Here is a 26,768-nt window from a genome sequence, read left to right as displayed (position 1 = left end):
TTCTATTAACTGTTATTTTCGTTTAATTATCCCACCGTATTTCTTAACTTCGGGAGTTTTGATTTATTTTTTTGCTTTTATTTATATTTCACTCTTAATGTAATCGTTGGGCTGAAAAGTTCGTAGGCTAAGATAGAAAGAAATTTATTTTTTTTTTTTTTTTTGATAAAGTAAGTCTAAGTGCCGGAGATTACGTCTTCATTGGTGCTAAATTTCTTTCAAGCGAGCATTCTCTTGAGGTCAGCAAACGCCAAACAGGTGGTAGTTGCCGGGAGCCATATCTGGTGAATACGGTGGCTGCGCAAGCAATTCAAAGCCCAATTCCTAAAATTTTGCCATCGTTTACATTGATTTATGACACCGTGCGTTGTCGTGATGAAATAGCACTTTCTTTTTCTTCAAATGGGGTCGCTTTTTCGCGGGTTCGTCCTTCAAACGCTCCAATAACGCAATGTAATAGTCGCTGTTAATAGTTTTTCCCTTTTCAAGATAGTCGATGAATATTATACCATGCGCATCCCAATATACTGATGCCATAACCTTGCCAGCCGACTGTTGCGTCTTTCCACGCTTTGGAGTCGGTTTATCACGTGCAGTCCTATCGGCAGACTGTCGATTGGACACCGATATGAAATGATAAAGCCATGTTTCATCCATTGTAATATATCGACGCAAAGATTCGGTTTTATTACGATTGAAGAGCTTGAAACACTTCTCAGAATCATCAATTCGTTGTTGTTTTTGATCGATTGTGAGCTCTCGCGGCACCCACTTTGCACAGAGCTTTCGTGTACCCAAATATTCATGCACAATATATCCAACACGTTCCTTTGATATCTTTAGAGTTCCAGCTATCTCGAACAACTTTACTTTACGGTCATCCAAAATTATTTTTTGAATTTTTTTGTTGTTTTCGTCGGTAACAGCTTCTTTGGGACATCCATTGCGTGCGTCGTCCTCGGTGCTCATTTTGCCTCGCTTAAACTTAGCAAACCATTTCTAAATGTTTGATTTTTCTGGTGCAGAATCCGAATAATGTTTATCAAGCGAAGCTTTGGCTTCAATAGTATTTTTTTCGCCGAAAAGCAATGCTTTATTAAGACACGAAATTCTTTTCTATCCATTTTTTTTAAACTAACACAAGTTGTTTCACTCAAAATGCTATATCTCATAAACTAATAGTTCGACAGCTGTCAAATTTATACATGCATTTTTTGAAGGTTAGGGCTGACTAAAAATCATATGGATTTAATACCAATAGTGCCATCTATGTGTCAGCCTACGAACTTTTCATCCCACCATTAATTATTTTATTAACTTCAATATTCTAATGGCTTCTTCTTTTTGATGTACCTATCCATGACGAATGTTGGCGATCATCATTACATTATTTATCTTGTCTGTAGCAAAACGGAAAAGCTGCACAGATGTTGAGTTGAAGCAGGTTCTTTAGTCAGGATATTCTTCTTCTTAGTAGATCTCTCCTTCCCTGGTTCCTGCAGGATGGCTTGTAGAAGGATTTTTTCTTTACGTTTATATTGAATCCATATTTTCTATTTTTATTGGGAATAAGCCACAATTTTATTTTATAAACAATTTTATTTTTGACGTTTCGATGCCCACTTCGGAAGTTGGAGTTGCTAGCAGTTCCCCACAGCTGGATGCCGTAGGTCCACACAGGTTTCAAGATTGTTTTGTATAGTCATATTTTGTTGTTTTAGTAGAATTTTGATCTGCGACCGATGAGCCAATAGATGTTTTTTAGTGTGAGGCCAAGAAATACGGTTTAACAATGAACATCAAGAAGACAAAGTTTATGAGAATATCTAAAACTCAAAGAAATAACGAGAATCTCCTCATAAACGGAACCAACGTCGAACAAGTAGACGAATATGCATATCTTGGAACAATGATCAACTCCACAAATGATTACTTCCAGGAGATTAAAATTAGAATAGAAAAGGCTAGAGCGAACTTTAACAAATTGAGAAAAGTGCTCTGCACAAGAGATCTAAGCTTAGAGCTAAGAATAAGGTTGGCTAGGTGCTACGTTTTCTCGACTATGTTTTACGGAATGGAAGCTTGGACCTTGAATGCGGCATCAATGAAAAAACTGGAATCATTCGAGGTGTGGGTATATAGAAGAATTCTAAAAATATCGTGGACAGAACACGTCACAAACAAAGAGGTTCTGAGAAAGATGAATAAAGAAATGGAAGTCTTAAATACAATTAAAACCAGAAAATTGGAATATCTCGGACATATTACACGTAGAGAGAGATACAACTTGCTCCAACTCGTTATGCAGGGAAAGATTCAAGGAAAAAGAAGCATAGGGAGACGCAGAATATCGTGGCTGCGCAACCTGAGAGAATGGTACGGATGTACATCAAACGAACTTTTCAGAGCAGCCGTCTCCAAGGTCCGAATAGCTATGATGATTGCCGACCTCCGTCGCGGAGATGGCACTTGAAGAAGAAGAAGTGTGAGGCCAAGTTGCTTGCACTTAGTGAATATGTGTTTTGTCGAAGTCAATCGTCAATCCAAGTGAATGCTAAGGTATTTGGCATTTGGCATCATATCCGATTGTGGAAGTTGACAATTAATAAACTGAACAGGAGGGCACGTTTCTCTGCGGAGGGTAAACATCACGTGTGTTGATTTCAATCCATTTACTTTAATACGCCATCTTTTTAGCCAGTTTTGGACCTGATTCAGACTAGTTTGCAGGTTCCTAGAGGACATTGTTTCTAACTATATTTTGTCACTGCCGGAATATTTCTCGTTATAATATATACCCACTTATAAAGACTGACAATAAGCTAATATAGTCATAAATTTGGTTCTATTAGAACTGGTTTGATAATCCAAAATCAAACTGTTCAAAAATGTTTAATTGTTTTTATTTCTTCTGAGTGTCCTCCGGAATCCATAGGAATGCTTTTGTTTTTAAACAGTTTATTTTTATTAATTTAAAGCTGACCACGTGTAAACTCTAGTCACTGATGGAGAATGTTATTTGTTATACTTATCATTTTCACTGTTTAAATCAGGCAGATTCAAACTGATTTTTATGAATTGTAGCCTTAACACAAACTAGGACTAGGATAACGATTAAGTGTTAAATATTTCCTCTACTCATATTTTGCTTTGTTTATTATTTTTAACTTTGATAATTGTAACTAAGCTGTATTTGAAAAATGCAAATTTTAAATTTTTATGTGTTTATACATTACTATTATGTTTAGTCTTAAGTTTATTGATTTAAGGATGTAGGTGCAAAATTTCGCGCAACTGTTATTTTTTCATTTTTTTTTCGAATCTTGAGAAAACTAATAAGTGTTTTTGAAAAATTTAAACACAGAATGAAGGATTACATAATTAGATTTGAAATTAAATATCATACTAAATTTTCTCTTTTTTTCACGCCTGTAAGTTATTAAAACAAACATTATAGAAGTTTTCCGGGACTTTTGGTCATCGGTAATAATGTAATCTTTCGGTCTGCGTTTAAGTTTTCAAAAATACTTATTAGTTTTCTCAGGATTCGAAAAAAATGAATGCATTTAAAACATATTGGCGCGAAATTTTGAGCCTACGCCCTTAACGTTTTAGATAATAGTACATCAATATTTGAGATTCACAATGATGCATGTAGAAATTTTGTGGTGTATTATAATGTCAAAATATAAAATATATATCGAGAATATGTGTTTTAAACAGGTGTTGTTTGAATAATAATAGGTTATTTTATTCGAGAGGCTTTTTAAAAAATCACATCTAAAAAATTAAAAGTAATTAATTTCTTTTGGTATTATAGTCCAGAGAAATAAAATTTTTCTCGTGACATATCCCCCTCCAGGCCGAAACTAAATTTTTTGAGTAGTATGGACATCTATAATAATAACCTATATGTTTCCTGCAGCCGATTTTGATGATATACATAGTTATAAACAAATGAAGATCAAAAAACGGTAAATTTTCGCTTTTTTCTTCTATTTTCAAAAAGTTAAGCATTTTAAACAAATTTGAGTTAAGACACTCATAAATTGTTTAAAAAACATCAATATGGCGTTTGCTGAATATGTCTAACCACATTGGTTGCTTAGAAAATTGCAAAATAAATCATAAATTTTGAGATTTTATAAATATTCATAACTTATGTAAAAATTAACTTAGAACCTTCCTATTACACGGAATGCTGAGACTTCTGGTGCTTAAATCATACCCTAAATTCCAAAGCAATTACTCACATAGTTTAAAAGTTATTTAATTTGTTTATCCCAAATTAATTTTTTTTGCAACACTATAAGTCAGAAAATTATGAGGTAAATATTTGTACTATTAACTTAATTAAAAAAAATGACAAAAAGTAATTTTAAACAGTGTAAAATTATTTTGCAAAAACATGTCGATTTTTTTTAGATAACTTTTTAACTATTTGAGTAATTGCTTTGAAATTTAGGATATGATTTAAGCGCAAGAAGTCTCAGCATTCTGTGTAATAAGAAGGTTCTAAGTTAATTTTTACATAAGTTATGAATATTTATAAAAACTCAAAATTTATGATATATTTTGCAATTTTCTAAGTAACCAATAAGGATAAACACATTCAGCGAACGCTATATTGAAGTTTTTTATACGATTTATGAGTTTCTTACTCTCAAATTTGTTTAAAATGCTTAACTTTTTGGTAATACACGAAAAAAGCGAAAATTTACCGTTTTTGATCTTCATTTGTTTATAACTATCTATATCATCAAAATCGTCTGCAGGAAACATATAGGTTATTATTATAGATGTCCATACTACTCAAACAATTTGGTTTCGGCCTGGAGGGGGTTGTGTTACCAACAGGATATTTTTTTTCCTTATTTCTCTGAACTATTACGTATTAATGCTAATATTGATTAGAAAGATATAAGGGTTATCCAGAATCTCTATTGGAATCAAAAAGCACGAGTGGGGCTGAACAAATCAACGAACACAGAGGAATTTACAATTTTAAGATGCGTGCGACAGGGGTGTATTTTGTCTTCTGTGCTGTTCAACCTCTACATAGGTGGAGAATGTTTTTGCAGAGGCACTTGAAGACACTGACTGTAAAGGTCAACGGGTACCCGATCAATAACATTCGTTACGCCGACGACACCGCGATAATCACAGATAACGAGCATGATAAAATATGCAGTTGATGCTAAATAAAATAAATACCGTAGGAAAAACATATGGCTTGAAGATAAATGCTGGAAAAACTAAATGCATGGCAAAAAGAAAGGGCACACTTTTAAGAGTACAACTGCAAGTAGATAATGCTCCAATTGAGCAAGTGAAAGCATTCAAATACTTGGGAATTATGGTGAATGACCAATGGGATCCTCAACAAGAAATAAAATGCCGTGCCGAACAAGTAAGACAAGCTTTTATTAAATTTAAGCCGCTACTTTGTAACTGCAATCTTCCCTTCAATATCCGCTACAGAATGGTTAAATGCTATGTGTGGTCCATATTGTTATACGGCATGGAGACATGGACGTTGAAAATATCTTCCATTAATAAGTTGGAGTCCTTCGAATTGTGGACCTTGCGAAGAATGTTCCGCATACAATGGACAGATAGGGTGAGAAACGAGAAAGTCTTAAGAAGAGATATTAATTTTTGAACCATCACCTTTTTATTTCGGTTCTCTTTCTCCACACAAAGTTTCACATCTTTAAAAGACTGATAACATATACATATTATAATAAAAAATCTATTGATATTACGAGTGAAAAACGCCAAAAATACCAAAATTCCAATCAAAAATTAGGTTAGAGAAAATGGAATCTCAAAGTTCAAAATCGGTACACGTTAAAAAACGCCTTTTCTGGGCTTCCCATGGAGCAATTTTCTTCATTTTTTCAAGTAGCTCGAGTAGAACCATATAACTCATGCAATAAAACTACATATTTTTTCCAGTTGTAGACTTTTTTAGATAAACTTACCACAAGTGTACCTTTTAACGTTTAAATTACAAATATTCTCATTTTAAAGCTGTGTTCTTATTTAAACAATCTTTTTAAACAAATTAACAATTTTTGTTATAATAAATAAATTAATTTATGATAACAAAACAGAAGCAACTTTGACATTTAATAATGCGTTAGTTAGGTGGCTGTACTCGAGTTACTTGGGAACAAAAAAAAAATGAAGAAAATTTCTTCATGGAAAGCTGAGAAAATGCATTTTTTAATGTAACCGATTTTGAACTTTGAAATTCAATGTTCTCCAATCTGATTTGTTGATTGAAATTTTGGTATTTTTGGTATTTTTCACTCGTAATACAGATCATTTTTGTTATTATAATATTATGTTATGAGTCTTTTAAAGATATGAAAATTTGTATGGAGAAAGAGTACGGAAATAAAAAGGTGACGTTTCGAAAATTACAATCCTCTTGTTTGTATCTTCACCGTATATGCTGGTCAACTTTGACCGGTTGTATCTCAGGAACAACATATCGCAATTAAACGTTTTTTCTTTTAAAAGAAGCATCCTACATAATTTAATTTAATTTAATAGTTGCCGAGTTATTCTATTTGTTTATAAGACAAAAAATTGTTTATAATTTTAAAATTTTCCTGAGGCCGCTTAAATAGTCAAATTTAAATTCTGTAAAGTACATTAGATAGGTATGGTGCCTTTTATACAAAAATTTTAGTTACTCTTATGTATCATAATTATTACGGTTATTAAAGCGACCGAAAACTTTTGATTAACAATTTAATTGTTGCTAAACTGTTCATTCGATTTCCATCGGCTTCTGGAAATATAATATACAGTATGTCCCTGTAAGTTGTATCCATATGGAAAACTTTTTTATTATTAATTTTACGAAAAAAAGTTATTCTTCATAAAAAGCTCTGCATGGTCCAAAACCTAAGATTCAACCATCAGATATAAAATTTTATGAATGTTATACGAGGTATGTCAAAAAATTTGAATTTCACTCAAGAGTAAAGTAGCTTTATTTTTCACAATATTCAAAATTGCTATTATGAAAAGTTGTTTGGAATTAAAAACTGTATTCTAATATGCAATTACATCCTTCCAATTGAAAAAAAAATTTTTTTTTTGAAAAATTACATTATTTTCAGTTATTTCAATTCTGATAACTCTTTTATTATTAATTTTACGAAAAAAAGCGATTCCTAATAAAAATTTCTGGATAGTCTAAAACCTAAAATACAACCATCTTATGTTAAATGTTATCAATTTTATACGAGGTATGTCAAAAAAGGTAAATTTAGATCAAAAGTAAAGTACCTTTATAGTTCAGAATATTTCAATTAGAAGGCTGTAATTACATACTGAAACATAGTTTTAATTCTAAATAACTTTTCATAATAACAATTTTCGATATTGTGAAAAATAAACGTATTTTACTCTTGAGCGAAATTCATATTTTTGACATACCTCGTATAAAATTGATAAAATTTGACATATGATGGTTGTATTTTAGGGTTTAGACCATGCAAAACTTTTTATTAAGAACCACTTATTTTCGTAAAATTAATAATAAAAGAGTTATCTGAATTGAAATAACTGAAAATAATGTTAGTTATCCATAATTTTTCCAAAAAAAATTTTTTCAATTAGAAGGATGTAATTGCATACTAGAATATAGTTTTTAATTCCAAACAACTTTTCATAATAGCAAATTTCAATATTGTGAGAAATAAAACTACTTTACTCTTAAGTGAAATTCAAACTTTTTGTCATACCTCGTATAATATTCAAAAAATTTGATATTTGATGATTAAATCTTAGGTTTTGGACCATGCAGAGCTTTTTATAAATAATAACTTTTTTTGTAAAATTAATAATAAAAAAGTTTTCCATATGGATACAACTTACACGGACATACTGTATAACAAAAGGGTTCTTATATCAAGTTATTTAATTATTGATAAATAATTACTAACCTAAAATTTTAGTTGAAAATTAAAGATTTTGTTGGAAAACCCCGCATGTTCCGAGGAAAATTTTCGTCAAAGTAAATTGGGAAAAACATGTCTCTATGCAGAATTTAATTACGGTGAATTTTTATTTGGTTGTTTTTGATGTAAAGTTAAAATCTCTGAATAATTGAAAATAATTGAAAAAAAAACACGATTTAGGGGCGTCATTTTATTTATAAAAAAAGTAGCATACTATCTGCGGACTTTGCATACCTATATTATTAATAAATAGAATCATAAGATTTGATTCCAGCAATAAAATTGCTGGTAAATAACTTTTCCTTGTATTTTGCTAATTAGCCCAGAGTATTACGTAAGTTAGCACTTCTGCAATTTTATCTATCTATAAGTGTAGTGAAAAATTGAGTTTAGGTAGGTTTTAAGATAATTTACCAGGTGCACGTCAGCATAACAAAAAGGTATTACTTCATCGTTTTTATTTAACTAATTCATGTGTAATTCGAATTGTTTGGTTCAGCTAAATTCTTCATCTAAGCATCAAGCTCATCATGTACAGCCGGTTCCTAAAAAAACTGATACGACTCTTAGTAAGATTTGATCATGTTGAGCAGTGTATTTGATTGACCTGACATTATATTTATTATGACAGACAAATAATAAAATAAACAAACAACAAACAACTGATTCATGAAAAAACTAATAAGTATTTTAGAAAAATTTAAACGCAGGATGAAAGATTACGTTATTACCGGGGGCGGAAAGCCCCTTAGAATAAACAAGCAGTTTCTATTGAATGAAATATTTGAAATTAAATATCACACTTTTTTTATTTTCAGCCCTGTAACTTATTAAAATAAATATTATAGAAGTTTTCAGGGACTTTCAGCCCTCGGTAATAATGTAGTCTTTCATTCTGAGTTTAAATTTTTCAAAAATATTTATTAGTTTTCTCAGGATTCGAAAAAAAAATGAATACAATTAAAATACATTGAGAATTTTGACATGCGTCACAATTTTGCATTAACTCAATTGTAAAATTCTAAACTGTTGAATTCCAGCTTCCCTAATTATTTGGCATCAAAAGACATTAGAAACTACATTGAAATCTGTATTGAAAACAACTGTTAAAATTGGTCTACGTAATTAAACATATTCCAAAATTTTGTAAAAATGTAATAAATTTCAGTTTTCAGCCCAAACTTAGGCCACACACAATGCAATAATGTTCACATTTTTGAACTGTCAATATTTTTATTTTATCATCTATTGTTTAAAAACAATACAGTTGATAAGATACCCTCAGTTGCGGAGAAAGTATTAATAATAAAGATTAATAATAAAGTCTAATAACCGTGGAACAGAATAAGCTATCTGACAAATTTTAAGATTTGGCAGTGACATTGACAGTATGTAAATATTAAGTATTTATCCTTCAAAATACACTGCTCAATTTTCTACAAAATACGCGTCAAGAGTCGTATCAGTTTTTTTTGGAACCAGGTGTACATAGTAAACAACAAACATAATTCTAAGAGCTAGAGCCGAAAAATGATCGTCATAAGTAATATGGAGTGTTTCCTGTGAAATGTATCTATTGTATATTGATAATTATGACCCCTTTTAGGCTGACACCTCAGTGGATACAGGAAGTAGCAATAAGGGATGAAAGGGGAAAGTTAGCGTAGTCTTTAAAGGTTTTCACCTCCTATTTTGTTAAACCTCCATCGATTTGCATGAAAATTGGTGATTAGTTAGAGCACACCCTAAGAAATAAAAATGATTTGGTGCCAACTTGCACTTTTACACTGGAGGTGGATACCACCCCTTCTCGGGGGTGAAAACTATTTTATTAAAATTAACCCCACAAATCGATAGAGGGACAAATTATAAGTAAAATTTGTTATATCATGTTATTAAAATAATTCAATACTTTTTGAGTTATTAAAGATCAAAGATTTGTCTGTTTGAGGGCACATGCGTGAAGTTACGGATGATGAAAAGAACAAATATTAATTAATTGTATGTTACTAAAATATTATTTTTATATTATTTCGATATTATAAATTTAGCAAAAGTGTATTCGAATATGTCAAATGTACCCATTATTGGACACCCCCAGTTTCTGAACATATTCAGTTTATAAAGGGTGTCCATAAACTCTACCGACAAACGAAGACAGGAGATTCCTCAGATAATTTTAAGACAATTTAACCCAATTCACCTAGTTCGAAAATGCTTCTGAAGGGAGCTAGAGCTCTTTGAAGATGGCGTCATGAAATTAGTTTTTCTTAAATAACTCCAGAAGGCTTCTATTTAGAAAAACGAAAATTGGTATGCTTATTTACTTTTCAGAGATGAATCGATTCCATCGATTGCAAATTTCTAGTACCGGTCATAGGCGTCCGTTTTGGGTAGAGCAACGGGTATTTTATCGTATTACTTTTTTGTCCTTAACTTTTATGCATTTTTGACACCGGATTATTAAATTGTGAGGTGTTCTAGTACTAAAAGGTACTCTTGCTTTAAGTCGGTAGGATGCACCGTTTTCTAGAAAAATCGATTTGAAAGTTTTTCGTTTTTGGAATTTGAAAAAAAATTGAAAGAACTTTTCAACAAAAAACGAAGTATTTTACCAACATAAAGTAAGAGTAACTGTTAGTACTCGAATACCTCATAATTTAATAATCTAGTGTCAAACATGCTCGAAAATTCAAGACAAAAACATTATGCTATAAAATAACTGTTGACCTACCCAAAACGGACGCCTATGACCAGTACTAGAAATTCGCAATTAATGAAATCGATTTTTCTCTGGAATATAAATAAATGTACCAGTTTTTGTCTTTCGAAACAGTTTTTTTTTGAAATTTTTTTTTTGTAATTCAGAAAGTGAAAAATTTTCAAATCGATTTTTCTAGAAAACGGTGTGTCCTACCGATTTAAAACAAGAGTACCTTTTAGTACTAGAATAATTCACAATTTAATAATCCAGTGTCAGAAATGCATAAAAGTTAAAGATAAAAAAGTTATGCGATAAAATAACCGTTGCCCTACCCAAAACGGACGCCTATGATCGGTACTAGAAATTTGCAATGTATGGATTAGATTTATATCTTGAAGATAAATACGCGTACCAATTTCTGTTTTTCTAAATAGAAGCGTTCTGGAGGTATTTAAGAAAAACTAATTACAAGACGCCATCTTCAAAGAGCTCTAGCTCCCTTAAGAAGCATTTTCGGACTAAGTGAATTGAGTTAAATTATCTTAAATTTACCTGAGAAATCTCCTGTCTTCGTTTGTCGGTAGAGTTTCTGGACACCCTGTATTGAGCGAAAAAATTCAATTAAATATCGAAATAATATAAAAATAGCTATTTGTATAACAAGGGAGGAAAGTGCTACTTTTCCTCCCGAGAATGAAGTTTACTGCCCGACGCGTAGCGGAGGGCAGTAATCATTCAAGGGAGGAAAAGGCACTTTACTCCCATGTTATACATATGGTTTTTCCACCTTCCTCAAATAACAAGTCATTTTTTCATTTTTACTTAATTTATTTATGTAACTAACCAACAAAAATTATTAGAACTAAAACTAACAAGTACGTACAATATAACTGTCAACTGTCAAATATAAGTCAAAATAATAATGTAAACATTGTTAAATCAAAATAAAAATTTACGGTTTTTTACCATTCTGCAAAATACAGAGTGTTTTATAAATAAACGTTAAAATGTATAGAAACTTACGTAATAGAAAATAGATATTGTACAGGGCGTCAATAAGTTACATTTCATGAATGAAATACCATGACGTCACTTTTACTTTTCCTCCCTAGGGAGGAAAAATATTTTCCTCCCTAGGGAGGAAAAGTACAACTTTGTTCCCTACAATCAGGTCCGGGAAAGTATACTTTCGGTAGAGGTAGGTGTAAATAATATTTTACTAACATACAATTAATTAATATGTTCTTTTTATCATCCGTAACTTCACGCATATGCTCTTAAATAGACAAATCTTTGATCTTTAATAACTCAAAAAGTATTGATTTATTTTAATAACATGATATAACAAATTTTACTTAAAATTTGTCCCTCTATCGATTTGTGGGTTTATTTTTAATAAAATTGTTTTGACCCGCGGGAAGGGGTGGTATTCACCACCAGGTAAAAGTGCAAGTTGGCACCAAATCAGTTTTATTTCTTGAGGTATGCTCTAACTAGTCACAAATTTTCATGCAAATCGATGGAGGTTTAACAAAATAGGAGGTAAAAACCTTTAAAGACTGCACTAACTTTCCCCTTTCATCCCTTATTGCTACTTCCTGCATCCACTGAGGTGTCAGCCTGAAAGGGGTCATAATTGTCGATATACAATGGACACATTTCACAGGAAAAACTCCATATTACTTATGACGATGATTTTTCGGCTCTAGCTCTCCGTCTAAAACCCAAGGATAAGTAAGTAAATACTTAAAGGTTTTCTGAAATTGCGTAATATTCAAAGCGCAAATATTCTGCGCATTTTTTTAAATTTCCTCGCTCAGAACCTTCAACAAAGTATTAGAAAACTTTAAACAAAAAGATGATACGGAAAGGATATTCTCTGCCATCGTGTTTTGATTTATTGAACTATGGTATTAATTAGTTTGCATTTTCGTAATTGCAAATTTTATTTTCAATAATTACGTTTTGTTCAATTTGTACATTCATTCTGTTCATAAACTTTGGAGAAGAAGCATTGCTCTTAATATTCATAATAATTGTACCTATATTTACGGACTTTGTATTTTTCAAAATAAATAATATTTTTTACAAATAAGTGTTCCTGTCTGAAACTTGTAAGTCGCGTCTCAGAATAGAGTAGTGAAGAGTGTAATGTCTGGAGCCTCAGGAGACTGAGACCCCGGCATTCCTGGCAGAAGATGACGTCAGAGAGGACGTCGACAGCTTGGCCCAGAGAATTTTTTTTTCAGAACAGTAAGTATTTTTACCAGTAAATATATAAGTAATCTGTTTAATTTTTAGATATTTACGCTGCTTTTCCTGCTATGACAGTGACATCTGAGGGATCTCAATACCAGGTTGCCTACAAGAGGTTCATGGATTGGCGAAAACAACAAAACCTAATGAATGAAGTTATTGAAGAAAAAATAGAAGTTACTGAAGAAGTACTTCTGGCATATTTTGAGGAATTGTCAAAAACGTTGAAAGCAACGACGTTATGGAAACATTATTCTATACTAAACACAGCATTGCTTTTTTATAAAGGAATCAATATAGCCAACTTTTTGAGTTTGAAGAAATTTTTAAAGGAAAAATATGAAGGCTATCTGCCAAATAAATCCAAGGTATTCACTTCGGAAGAAATAAACAAGTTTATTAAAGAAGCACCTGACTTTGATCATCTACTCGCAAAGGTAAAATTTATATGCTAATGTTATTATCGTATTATAGATTATATTATACAGTATGTCCCTGTAAATGGTATCCATATGGAAAACTTTTTTTTATTATTAATTTTACGAAAAAAAGTTATTCTTCATCAAAAGCTCTGCATGGTCCGAAACCTAAGATTTAACCATCAAATTATATCAAATTTTATGAATATTATATACGAGGTGTGTAAAAAAGTTTGAATTTCACTCAAGAGTAAAGTAGCTTTATTTTTCACAATATTGAAAATTGCTATTATGAAAAGTTGGTTGGAATTAAAAACTATATTCTAATATGCAATTACATCCTTCTAATTGAAATTTTTTTTTTTTGAAAAATTATCGATATCTAACATTATTTTCAGTTATTTTATTTCTGATAACTCTTTTATTATTAATTTTACGAAAAAAAGTGATTCTTAATAAAAAGTTCTACATGGTCTAAAACCTAAAATGCAACCATCTTATGTCAAATTTTATCAATTTTATACGAGGTATGTCAAAAAATATGAATTTCGCTCAAGAGTAAAATACCTTTATTTTTCACAATATCGAAAATTGTTATTATGAAAAGTTATTTACAAATAAAAACTATGTTTCAGTATGTAATTACATCCTTCTAATTAAAATATTCTGAACTATAAAGGTACTTTACTTTTGACCTAAATTTATCTTTTTTGACATACCTCGTATAAAATTGATAAATTTTGATATAAGATGGTTGTATTTTAGGTTTTAGACCATCCAGAACTTTTTATTAAGAATCACTTTTTTTTCGTAAAATTGTAAAATTTCGTAGAATTGAAATAACTGAAAATAATGTTAGTTATCCGTAATTTTTCAAAAAAAAATTTTCAATTAGAAGGATGTAATTGCATATTAGCATATAGTTTTTAATTCCAAACAACTTTTCATAATAGCAATTTTCAATATTGTGAAAAATAAAGCTACTTTACTCTTGAGTGAAATTCAAACTTTTTGACATACCTGGTATAATATTCATAAAATTTGATATCTGATGGTTGAATCTTGGGTTTTGGACCATGCAGAGATTTTTATGAAGAATAATTTTTTTTTTTCGTAAAATTAATAATAAAAAAGTTTTCCATGTGGATACAACTTACAGGGACATACTGTATAAAATACGAGTAGCATTAAAGGCCTTAGAGCTCATGATTTAAAATGGTTGTTCTTTCCCCGTTTTCCATTTTCTTTATGTACTTATATCTTTTCTGGCTTGATATGTGATTTTTTCCACTCCTTCCTGTTATTCATTTTTCTTTTCTGGTCTTCTTTCCATTGAATAATACATCCTTTGCGTCCCACTCTAATCGCTTAATCGCATACTACATGACTGTTACAAATAGTTTTGGCGAGAAGGTATCTCCCTGCTGCCAATTTTTATCTTCTTATTCACATGCATTGAAGGTTTACAGTTGTCGTATTTTCGTATATATTTCGATAATGTATTTTTTCATATTATCACCCTAATTAGCAAAACTCGTAACTCCAAAACGACAAATTGTTCAGGAGATGCAAAAAAAGCTGATACGGAGTTACAAGGTTTTCTTTTTCGCTTTTATTTAGTTTCTAGATTTAGGTGGAGTTACAGGATTTGGTTAAAAGCTATAATTACTTAATTTGGTTAAAAAAGAATTAATTTACAAAGAGATGGCGCATATATTTACAAATTGAGTAAAATTGGAGTTACGAAGTCTCGTAATTAGGGTGACGATATGTGTATAGTGTGGAAGGCACTTATGGAATAAAATTATTTATATCCTAGTTTTAAAAAATTATAAAAAACCCGTCGAGTTTTATAGGGTGAAATTTTTAAATAATAAAATATGAAAACCACTTATTGAATAAAATTGTTTGTGTCCTTATTTTAGAAAATTATAACAAACACTAGGATATGTCAACTTTTTAATTCAAATCAGCGCTTTATAAACATAAATTTAATTATACAGGATGTCTAGCACAGTTTATGATCTGTAGTTTTAATGAAATACCCTATATATTTTTATGTTTTTAGAAGCTAATTAACAACTTCATCTCAAAAAGTGTATAATGTAGGGTCTATTATCAATAATACAAGGTGAAATTTTGAAATTATAAATTTCGTCAAGACATTAAAGACAAAACCCAATTTATTGATACTTACTTTAGAAAATTGATGTCTTTATATAGCTAATTTAAAAAATAATACCCTTATTTAAATTGTGATAAATTATTAATTTCAATATTTCACCATATTATTCATAACCCCTACATGATACAATTTTTTGAGATGAGGTTGCTAAGTAGCTTCTAAAAACATAAAAATATACAGTATGTTACACTAAAACCAAAGATCATGGACTATGCTAGACTTGCGGGAGTCACTCTGTATATTAAAATTTATGTTTATAAAGTTCTCGTTTGAATGTAAAAGTTGACGTATCCTAGAGTTTTTATAATTTTCTAAAATAAGGTCACAAACAATTTTATTTACATTTTCAAAATTCCACCCTGTATTATTCATAATACACCCTACATCAGGGGTCACCAATTAGCGGACCGCGGTCCGCATCCGGACCGTGAGCTAGTTTTGTGCGGACCGTCAATAAATTCAGAATATACCTAGTGTTTGGCAATTTTGAAAATGTTTGGCCATGAAATTGTGTACTATGTTTGGCTCAACTTATGTGTGCGAAGCCGCTTTATCAAGAATGAACTTTATTAAAAATCGGTAGAGATCTCAATTAACAGATGAATATCTCAACTCCCTAATGAGACTCAATTGCACTAAACTCACTCCAAACTTCAGACAGGTTGTACATAAAAAAAATGTCATTTTTCTCTCTGATAATTTAATTTTGTAAAGAGTTTTTCCCCTTATTGTTATACTTACTAATCATTAATTTTGAAATTAAGTAAGTTGTAATATAAAATTGTCATGTGCATTTTTTTATATTCATTTCCTCTCTACTATATGTTAAGTAGGAGTACTTTTCAGATGTGCATTTAGTTAAAATAATTTTCAGATTTAATAAGTTTGCAACAAACACCTTGCATTGAAACTAATGTAGAAAAGATAACATGTTAATTAGCATTTTGTACTATGATTACTTATTTTAAATTCCTCAGTTTCCTTTCTACAAAATTGAAGATGTCTAAAAACTTCATTAGCATCCAAAATATAAATTCCTAATTTTTAAAATATTCTCAGTAACAATTTACAATACTGCTGTCTTCAAAATATACTGATAATAACATCAAAAGAATACACAATGAATTTTTATTTTATTTATTGTACCAGGAAAACTTACAGAAAAGTATACAGTAACCAAAAAACAATCAGATATTATTAGTTTTCCTTTCCATATTAGTCCATGTGTGAGGCCACTTTCGTATGAAAAATGTTTCTGACTCGATTTCTTTGCGTATTCCTGTTCAAAAATGTCACCTTTAAACAAATCAGAAGGGTGCCGGGTGAAATAATTTTTTAAGCAAATTAAAAATTACTTTTTTGCCTCGAAAAATGTATTCTTAGGTTTCTTGGGTAATTATAAACAATAAAGGTGTCTTGTCATATTTCTAAAAAGTTGATAGTTTTCTAGTTATAAGCGATTTAAAATCTGAAAAATGCGAAAATATGCATTTGCGATGCTTGAAAACTTTAAGTTTTAATAAAATGGCAGAATCTTTTTTATTTAAAATGATCCAAAAATGCTAAAAATATATTGTTATTGTTCTATTATATCTATTTAATTAGATTGATTAGCAAATTCTTACTTTAATTAATTATTCAATTATTTTATTTATTGCCTATGTAAAAACAAAACTAAATTCAAAATAAATTTTTTAATCAATTTTATTCTCAGGGCTAATCTTGTATTGGATACAATATCTGTGATCTGTGGCTTCTAATATTTCTGATTGCTTACTTCTTCCAAGGTGGAAACAGGGAAATTGAAAACACTCAATATCATATAAATGTAATCTATTGTTTTTATCAAATAAGCTGTGTACATGTGATTCAAAAAATATTAAATTTAAACTTTGTTGCAACAATTTCTTACTTAATAAATTAAATTCTAACTCTGATATCTCCTTCTTTTGACAAAAAAAAATTATTTAATTAATTTATCATTTACTCATACAAAATTTAATAAAATTTACTTTTCTTCACTTGACTTGATTTCTCAAATTTTAAATAACTAACTGCGTAAAAAAAGTTCAATAAACAAATAAACAAATATGGGTTTGATATAAACAAATTTTCTCCATTCCGACAAATGATTTGACTGACCTTTTTGTTTCTTCACTCCCTCGTTCTCTGGATTGCTCCGTCCTTGATTCTCTCAACACGTACTCTCTGGATGTTGCGAAAAAGTCCCTCTCGTCAAGACTGCTTCCAAAAATCATACAGGATTTGCTCGAATTCTGTTACTCAGTTTCCTTGTTCGATATCTTGTGTAAAAAGATATTAATCAGCTACTCGCTACTCGTTCTAGACAAAACAAAGGAAGCTCCCTCGGACCAAGAAAAATTGAGTCTTCAGCCGGTCGACAATTTGGTTTCAACTTGATTCTGCTCGCAAAGGCTGATCACACACACTCTACACTGATTACTAAACTTTTAAAACAAAAAACTGGACTGCCTTCCACCGATGTTAATTATACAGTGACCTCTCGTCTCTCGCCAAAATTCTGACTCCCTTCTACCTCATCTTTCCCACTCAATCCAAAACACGCCTCTCTCCAAACCTTTCATACCCATTTCTTCTGGACCAAATATTTTTTCACAGAACTTTACCAATTTGTCATATTTCAAGAGATATCATAATTAGTTCTTTCCTACTTTCTACTTTAACATCTAAAACTCATACAATGTGTATACCACATTAAAAACCTTCCCGGAAAGGATCTTAAAACCGTCTTTGTTTTCGACCACGATGTCCACTTTCTAATCACCGCATTGTTTGTTCATGTTCGTCTATTTCGTCGAATCATTTATTTATCGTTTCATTTTTTCCCGAAACACTTGCTTAATTGCAAAATTAAATTCTAAACAAATTTGGTCATATACAGGGTGATGAAAAATTATGATTTCATGGTCGTTGATATAAATTTAATTTTTTCTGAATTTCTTTACAAAAAAAAACAATTCTACAACAATATTTTCGCGGGCAAAAAAGGTGATGTTTTGAATTTGTTAAAAAATATATTAAACAATTTCTGCTCAAAAATTTCGCTCGGCACCCTTCTGATTTGTTTATAGGGTATATTTTTTAACAAGAATCCACAAAGAAACCGAATCAGAACAGTCAGACACAGGCAGCATAAATCCGGACCCCGGAAGTGTCATAAGTTTTCGAAACGAACCCTCAGGGAAACTAATTGATGACCCCTGCCCTACATGATATATGTAGTTCGTTGAAAGCAGGGTGTTAGGCAGCTTTTAAAAATATAAAAATATGCAGGGTGTTTCAATAAAAATAAAGCTTATAGGGACTATGCTACGCGTGCGTTAAAGTTTATGTTTAAAAAGCGCACATTTATGTATGAAAATCGACGGGACTCAGTATTTTTTATAATTTTTTAAAATAAGAACAGAAATAATTTTATTCCGTAAGTGCCTTTCACCCTATATATTCATCCCACATTGTACACTTAATGAAATAAAACGTAGCATTTTTAAGTTACGCACGCATATGTATTTTGGGTCTCTACACTAACTACACTACAAACTAGTGTTCTGAGAACTTACTCTACATTACTTTTAAAATACACTACAGTCTACAGTTGAGTCCATGATTATTTACCCATGCGTCAGTAATACCTGGCGAGATAAAGCACATACTTTTTATCTAGCATTATTGTCTTCCACGCATGAAACTAAAGACAAACCAACTACCTCCCGTTATTAAGTACAGACACATGTTATTTTTATGAACGCTCTAGAGTCAATAGATCGAAAAGAAATAGGTACAAAAAAGACGCTTGGGAACGTTTTCAGATTTTAAGTATAATTTGTGACCTACCTGGTTTGTTTACTTGTGGCTGTCGGTTTGTTGGATTTTCTGCTTTTTTGTCCTGTTTTTGCATTTAGAAGTTATTTATATTACACAAACAGTTGTTTTCACAATTAATGTTGTAAAAACAACGGTTTTGTTTAAGTTTCCGCTAAAGTGAAAGAAATGACAAAAAGAAAATATTTTATTGATATTTAGATTATGCCTGGAAAAACTCTTACCTCACAATAGTCCAAGAGGCAGCGCTGAAAAATCTCTTTGAATTTACTTAAGCTAGATTTTTCACAGTTAATTGTGTAGAGAAACATACTGCGATCGGTCAAGCCAAACGTAGAACAGGGGTTACTGGGAGGGTATCAAAGTTGCTTTCCTACGAAGGTAATTAAATCCATTTACTAAGGCTGAAAATCAGTATACACATTCTAAATTAAATATAAATAAAAGTTATTATAGTCCGTCAGCTGTATGACGGGACAGAGCCGGTCGGTCGGCCCCATATATTTTGACCCCCTTGTAAACTGCTTTATTTACAGAATTAGAAAAAATGTAAAATACAAAAGTTATTCGATTTATAAATTATGATTTTTTGACATATATATCGTACTAGTGACGTCATCTATTTGGGCGTGATGACGTAATCGACTATGTTTTTAAATGGGAATAGGGGTCGAGTGCTAGCTCATTTGAAAGTTTATTCAATTCCCTATTCAGTGATATAAACATTAACATAATTAATTATACAGGGTGTCCAAAAAAAAAAATTTTAATTAAATAATTGATTAATTAATAATTAAAAAAAATTTTTGGACACCCTGTATAAATAATGATCTTAATGTTTATAGTACTGTATAGAGAATTGAATAACTTTTCAAATGAGCTAGCACTGACCCCTATTCTCATTTCAAAAAAAAGTCGATTACGTCATCACGCCCAGATGGATGACGTCACTAGTACGATATATATGTCAAAAAATCATAATTAAAAATCGAATAACTTTTGCATTTTACATTTTTTTCTAATTCTGTAAATAAAGCAGTTTACAAGGGGCTCAAAATATAGTGAATAACCCTGTACATTCATTGGGGCCGGCCGCCCGTCTCTGTGCCGTCATACAGCTGACCGATTATAATAACTTTTATTTATATTCAATTTAGAATGTGTGTACTGATTTTTAGCCTTAGTAAATGGATTTAATTTCCTTCGTAGGGAAGCAACTTTGTTACCCTCTCAGTGATCCCTGTTCTAGGTTTCGCTTGACCGACCGCAGTATGTTTCTCTACACAATCACAGTAATCAAGTGTGAAAAATTTAGCTTTAGTAAATTCAAAGAGATTTTTCAGCGCTACCTTTCCATCTACAAGCACAAGAACTGGTTTCAAATTTAATCGAGTACTTTTAATTAGAAAAAAAGCAAAAGTACCATTTTACATTATATTTATTTAATAACGAACAATTTTATAATATAATCCGTGATCGGAGCAGTAGCCACTTTCTGTCACTTGCTGTTGCGTGGGGTAAATTTCCGACATATTTCGTATGCTTTAAATGATGACGCACGGGTAAAGGTCCATGGACTAAACTGTATAGTAAGTTTCAAAGTCTCTGTCAAACAAGTAGACTAATAACATTTATTTTAGGTAATTTTGATAATGGGCGTCATGTGTAATTGTCATAAAAAAGAACTCTATAATATGAAAACCCATCATCTCAAAGACTTGGAATCTTCAATTTCGGTTGAAATTCCCAATCAAAAAACAGGAACTCCTAGAAAATTTACGATGGGTGGGCAGTTTTATAAGATTCTCAAAAAGTACAGTGATCTTCGACCCAAAAAAGGCTGTGACACTTCATTTTTTCTAAATTATCACAAAGGAAAATGCACTACTCAAAAGGTGGGAATTAACAGATTTGGTACCATGGGGAAATATATAGCTACCTGGTTAAATCTGGAAAATCCGGAACTTTATACTGGTCACTGCTTCCGGAAATTGTCTAAGTCAGCTCATACAATAAAAATTATACAATAGAAAAAAATTGTATAGAATAATAGTATTATGAGGTGTTTTAAGACATAATACGAGTATGTAGAAGTAGTTCTGTCTAGCAAATCGTGTACAGCTTATTAGCTACATTGAAATGTTAAGTTTTTATATAAATAAATAAGTAATTAAAAGTAATATGTTATTATTTTATTATACTTACCAATTACCTTACACAAGTTCTGCGGAACTATTTTTATTATTTAATTTTAGTGATAAAAATAAATGATATATTAATAGATTTGTAACAACATTGTAGTTATCTACAATAATATTACATATTTTGTATTCGACTATTGCTAAGTTTATTTGAAATGGCGGAGGTGCCAGCATTACGTTCTGCCCCAAAATATTGTTTAATTAATTACACTTCTTATGTAAGAAATGACAGTTTCAACTCAGAAAACTAAAACAACAGTAATCCGCAAAGAACCAATCAGATGTAAAATATAAATTTATGGCATCCGTATTGAAGAAGTAATGGAAATAAAATACCTTGAAATTACACTGTCCGCTACGGAGACCTGGACAAAGAAAAATTTGCCAAGAGTCACGCACAACGACTTCTTCAACGCATCAATGTTGAGGCCATCCAGCTCCTCGACAAAACGGATCTGGCTTGAAGACTCACGAGGAAGAAACCCTTTGAGTTAGTTAAGTGAAAACCAGAGTATACTGCAAGTGATGGTACAGGCTATCATTTGTGCAATAAATTAACAGAATCTAAGGGATACAGTGGAACCCCGATAAGTCGGCGTTCGATAACCTGGACCGATTTTCATCAGACAAGCATTTCAACAATAAAAATGTATGTAATATAATATTTGAGAGATAATGTGTATTTGTGTAATTTGAACTATACGATAGTAAAAATGACTCATGGCACACGGCGCCGGCGGCAAAGCGACGTTCATTGGCTCGGATTATCGGAAACAACAGGCACCTGTAGTATTCTTTTATTTATTTCAAACTATCTTAGCATTGTTTGAAAAAGACTAAAAGTATATTTAAAAAATTCTTTTTTAAACAATGGTCTTAGTTTTCACTGTTATTAAATAACATAACATCGTTCCGATTGTGACTGTATTGTGTGTAGTACAGTCTTGTATTGTTCGCTTCCGTTTGCTTAGGTTTGTGTTTGCGTGTTTTTAGTAATTTAGATATGTAGGTACTGTGCATATATATATATATATATATATATATATATATATATATATATATATATATATATATATATATCATGTTATTTCAATTATAACGGAGTTTATCTGTAAGTATACCGTATTTTATTAATTTTTACCATATTCTCCGGCTAACCCGAATTTTCGATAGCCCGGATCGGCCGCGGTCCCGATTAATCCGAGTTATCGAGGTTCCACTGTAGTAGTGAGTTTGTCACAAGACAAGACAAAACTTAGTCTTAAGTTTTTAGTAGTAATTTGATGTCGGCTAGACAAAAGTTGCTCATTGATCATATTGTTTGATCAGATAGTAATGTTGTTAAGCATCTCATTGGTGTTTATTAAATAAAAAAAATAAAGTTTTTATTTTTGTTGCGGTTTTTCAAAAATAATGATAATAACCGTAGAATAGAGCCTGGTGGGATGAAAAGTTCGTAGGCTGACACATAGATGGCACTACTACCATAACCTTTAAAAGATGCGTGTATAAATTGGACAACTGTCGAACTATTAGTTTATGAGATATAGCATAATGAGTTAAACAACTTGTGTTAGTTTAAAAAAGTGGATAAAAAGGAATTTCGTGTCTTAATAAAGCATGGCTTTTTGGCGAAAAAAAAATACTGCTGAAGCCAAGGCTTTGCTTGATAAATATTATTCGGACTCTGCACCAGGAAAATCAACCGTTGAGAAGTGGTTTGCTAAATTTAAACGAGGCGAAATTAGCACCGAGGACGATGCACGTAGTGGACGCCCCAAAGAGACTGTTACCAACGAAAACATCAAAAAAGTCCACAAAATAGTTTTAGATGACAGTATAGTGAAGTTGTTCGAGATAGCTGAGACTAAGGATGTCAAAGGAAGGTATTGGATATATTTTGCATGAATATTTGGGTATGCGAAAGCTCCGTGCAAAGTGGGTGCCGCGAGAGCTCACAATAGATCAAAAACAATAACGAATTACCGAAGGGACCGCAGACGTTCGGATACAATTAGCGTCTCTTTGCAAAGACAATGACGTCGACTTTGTTAATTAACAAGCCATTTACTCAACACACACTACACATTACACTAAGTGCCTGATTGGAAAAATCCACTGTACTATGCCAATGGCCATTAGTTGTCGAGGCATTAAGCTAAATAAAAAAAAACAACGAATTCATTCTGAGAAGTGTTCAATCAGTGAATCTGTTCAATCGTAATAAAACCGAATTTTTGCGTCGACATGTTACAGTGGATAAGACATGGCTCCATTGTTTCACACCGGAGTCCAATAATTGACTGTCAGCCGAGTGGACTGCACATGATGAACACACTCCAAAGCGTGGAAAGACGCAACGGTCGGCTGGCAAGGTTATGGCATCAGTATTTTGAGATGTGCATGGTATAATATTCAACGACTATCTTAAAAAGGGAAAAACCATCAACAGCGACTATTAAATTGCGTTATCGGAACGTTTGAAGGAAGAAATCGCGAAAAAACTGCCCCATTTGAAGAAGAAGAAAGTGCTATTTCCTCAAGACAACTCACCGTGTCACAAATCAATGAAAAATACGGCAAAATTTTATGAATTGGGCTTCGAATTACTTCCAAAGCCACCGTATTCACCAGATGTGGCTCCCAGCAACAACCACCTGTTCGCTGCGGAATGGGACGTTTCATCGCAGCCGTTTCGATGCCGCCGGTTCATCGCCAGTCCATTTCATCGCCGTCTGTTTCATCGTCAGTTAGTCAGTTGATTTTGTATTATGGGAGATGACACGACACGACGTTAAATTCAGTTCAAAACTTATGACAATTAAAAAGATAAAAAATATTATTATATTTACTGTTCTACTTCCCCTAAATTTTTGTACAGAAATTTTGGGTTCTTCTCGAATTTAAGAAACAGTTTCTCTTGGTTGGAAATGTTGACCGTGAAATTTAAAAGATTATCATTATAATATATTTTATATTATAAAAGTTTAAAAGTCTATTAAAAGATTAAGTATGGCAACGGGAATGGTCATATCTCGTATTTCCTAGAATTCCTAATTAATACTAAAAATAAATAATAAAAAATGTAACTGTCGAAAATTCGGACATATATCAGATAGCGATTAACTGACTGGCGATGAATCGGCCGGCGATGAACTGGCGGCATCGAAACGGCGGCGATGAACTGGCGGTATCGAAACGTCCTAGATCCGTTCGCTGACTAAGAGAATGTTCGCAAGAAAGAAATTAGCGCCAACGAAGAGGTAATCGCCGAAACTGAGGCTTATTTTGAGGCTAAAGACACATTGTATTATAAAAATGGTATTGAAAAGTTGTATGACCGCTATAATCGTTATATCGCCGGACATGACAACTTTTAAGTTGTAACAAACTTTTAATAGTAAACAAACTTAATGACACACTTTTTCGTAACTTTTAATGACAAACATTTTCAAATTAAAATGTACACCTGCCAATTCGTAACTTTTCTACTACCTGGACCTGCCAACTCGAAACGTTCTACAGGTGAATTCGAAACCGTGGATTAAATCTAATACCTCAGGTAGTTAGGTTAAAACGTAAGAAATAAATTTGAACAGTAACGGATTAAGCGAACACGGGGCCTATCGCAAATGTATACATTTCATTAATGTTTATTGATAAACAAAGCTCCAATTCTATTTTACTTCAACTCATTTTAAAGCTATTTCAATTAACTACCTAATCGGTTTTGTTTCAGTTTTTTGGTAAAATGTTACAACTTATAGACGAAAATTCTTAAAATCGGCTATTTTTCATTTAAATTGTCAATAAATAAATAAATTTAGAAAAAATTGGTCATATTTACATAAATTTTATTCTATTCATATAGAAATTAAAACAAATTGTTACATATGGTAGTTACACTGAGTGTCATAAAAACCGTGTATTTTTACTCATTTCACGTAATATCGAGATAGAAGTTTTATTTTTACATTAACGTTTAAGTTATTAACGTTTAACTGACTTAATGTATAGTTTTATAAGCAAGAATTAAGTATTGCAAGAATTATAAAACCTTGTTTAAATTGTTTTACATGCACTATAATGTTATTATCTTAAATTTTGTTTTAAATGCTTTTTTTCTTACGGGTAGACAAAAAATAGCAAAAATGTGCATTTTTGACATCAAATTGTTGATAACCAATATAAGTGTTTATTACTACTCAAGATAATAAAAAAAACTTACCATCGGTATAACAGGTTGCCTTGCAACCAGATGCATAACAGCACCATAAATGTTTTCCACCTTTTAGGACTTTCTTTAAGTGAAATTTAAAATTATTTACCACCAATAACTTACACCCACGTTCACTCATTACGAAATCTGTTACAAGAATTTCAGCCGTTTTCACAAAATTTATTTGGATTTTTTCTAGTAACTCTTTAAAGAGACAATACATAAATGATGAATACCTTTTACACCACCTTGAAAGAGGGTAATTTATACAGGTACATACCTGGAATACCGGTATTAGATTATCAACATTACTTAAAAAATGAAAGTTACAAATTCACCGGTAGTTAAGGCTTATCGAAAAATTACGTGCGCGCCAGAGTTACCAGTTGGCCTGTAATTAGGATGGGGGATTAAAATAGTTACGAATTCACCGGGACCCGTATCGCCCTCGAAGGTATTTAGATTGAAAAATAAAATCAAATCTTATCAAATTTTTTTTTCTGTTAGCCTACGAATTTTGCAGTCAATCAACGATTATAAAAAATTTGTTCTTATTAACTGATAGCTAGTTGCAAGTAGCAAACTGTTTTTCTTATGATTATTATACTAATTTTTTTTAGTTCGTGCCTACCACTTCGATGAAATTAATAATCTCTACATATGTCTTCAATGCAACAAGACCTACAAGTATCAAAGGAACGTAGTAGCTCATCTCAAGTATGAATGTAATAAACCAAAAAACTATAGATGTGAATTATGTGATCGAACCTTTTCGCAACAGAGGTACTTACGATATCACAAGCTGACGTGCTCGTATAGTTTATATAATACCAAATACAAAAGACAGAGACAAAAAGAGTAGGTGATTTTAGGGTTTATACACTCACGGACAAAAACATTGCATATTTTAAAATTAAAGTGTGAATTAAAATTTTTTGTGG

At 31.4% G+C, this 26,768-nt stretch overlaps 1 protein-coding gene across 1 annotated transcript; it reads left to right on the top strand.

Annotated features, from left to right (window-relative positions):
* Positions 1–12,955: 12,955 nt before the first annotated feature.
* LOC114339362 (uncharacterized) lies at positions 12,956–21,587 on the top strand. The gene is made up of 2 exons (XM_028289994.2): positions 12,956–13,376; positions 21,048–21,587. Exons 1-2 carry the CDS (start codon positions 13,008–13,010, stop codon positions 21,435–21,437), a joined length of 759 nt encoding a protein of 252 aa, XP_028145795.1. The 5' UTR covers positions 12,956–13,007; the 3' UTR covers positions 21,438–21,587.
* Positions 21,588–26,768: the final 5,181 nt, after the last annotated feature.

This window comes from Diabrotica virgifera, chromosome 3 (genome assembly GCF_917563875.1).
Source record: "Diabrotica virgifera virgifera chromosome 3, PGI_DIABVI_V3a".
Lineage (NCBI taxonomy): Eukaryota > Metazoa > Arthropoda > Insecta > Coleoptera > Chrysomelidae > Diabrotica > Diabrotica virgifera.
The sequence above is the reverse complement of the archived record's forward strand: the minus strand, read 5'-3'. Positions and strand labels throughout refer to the sequence as shown.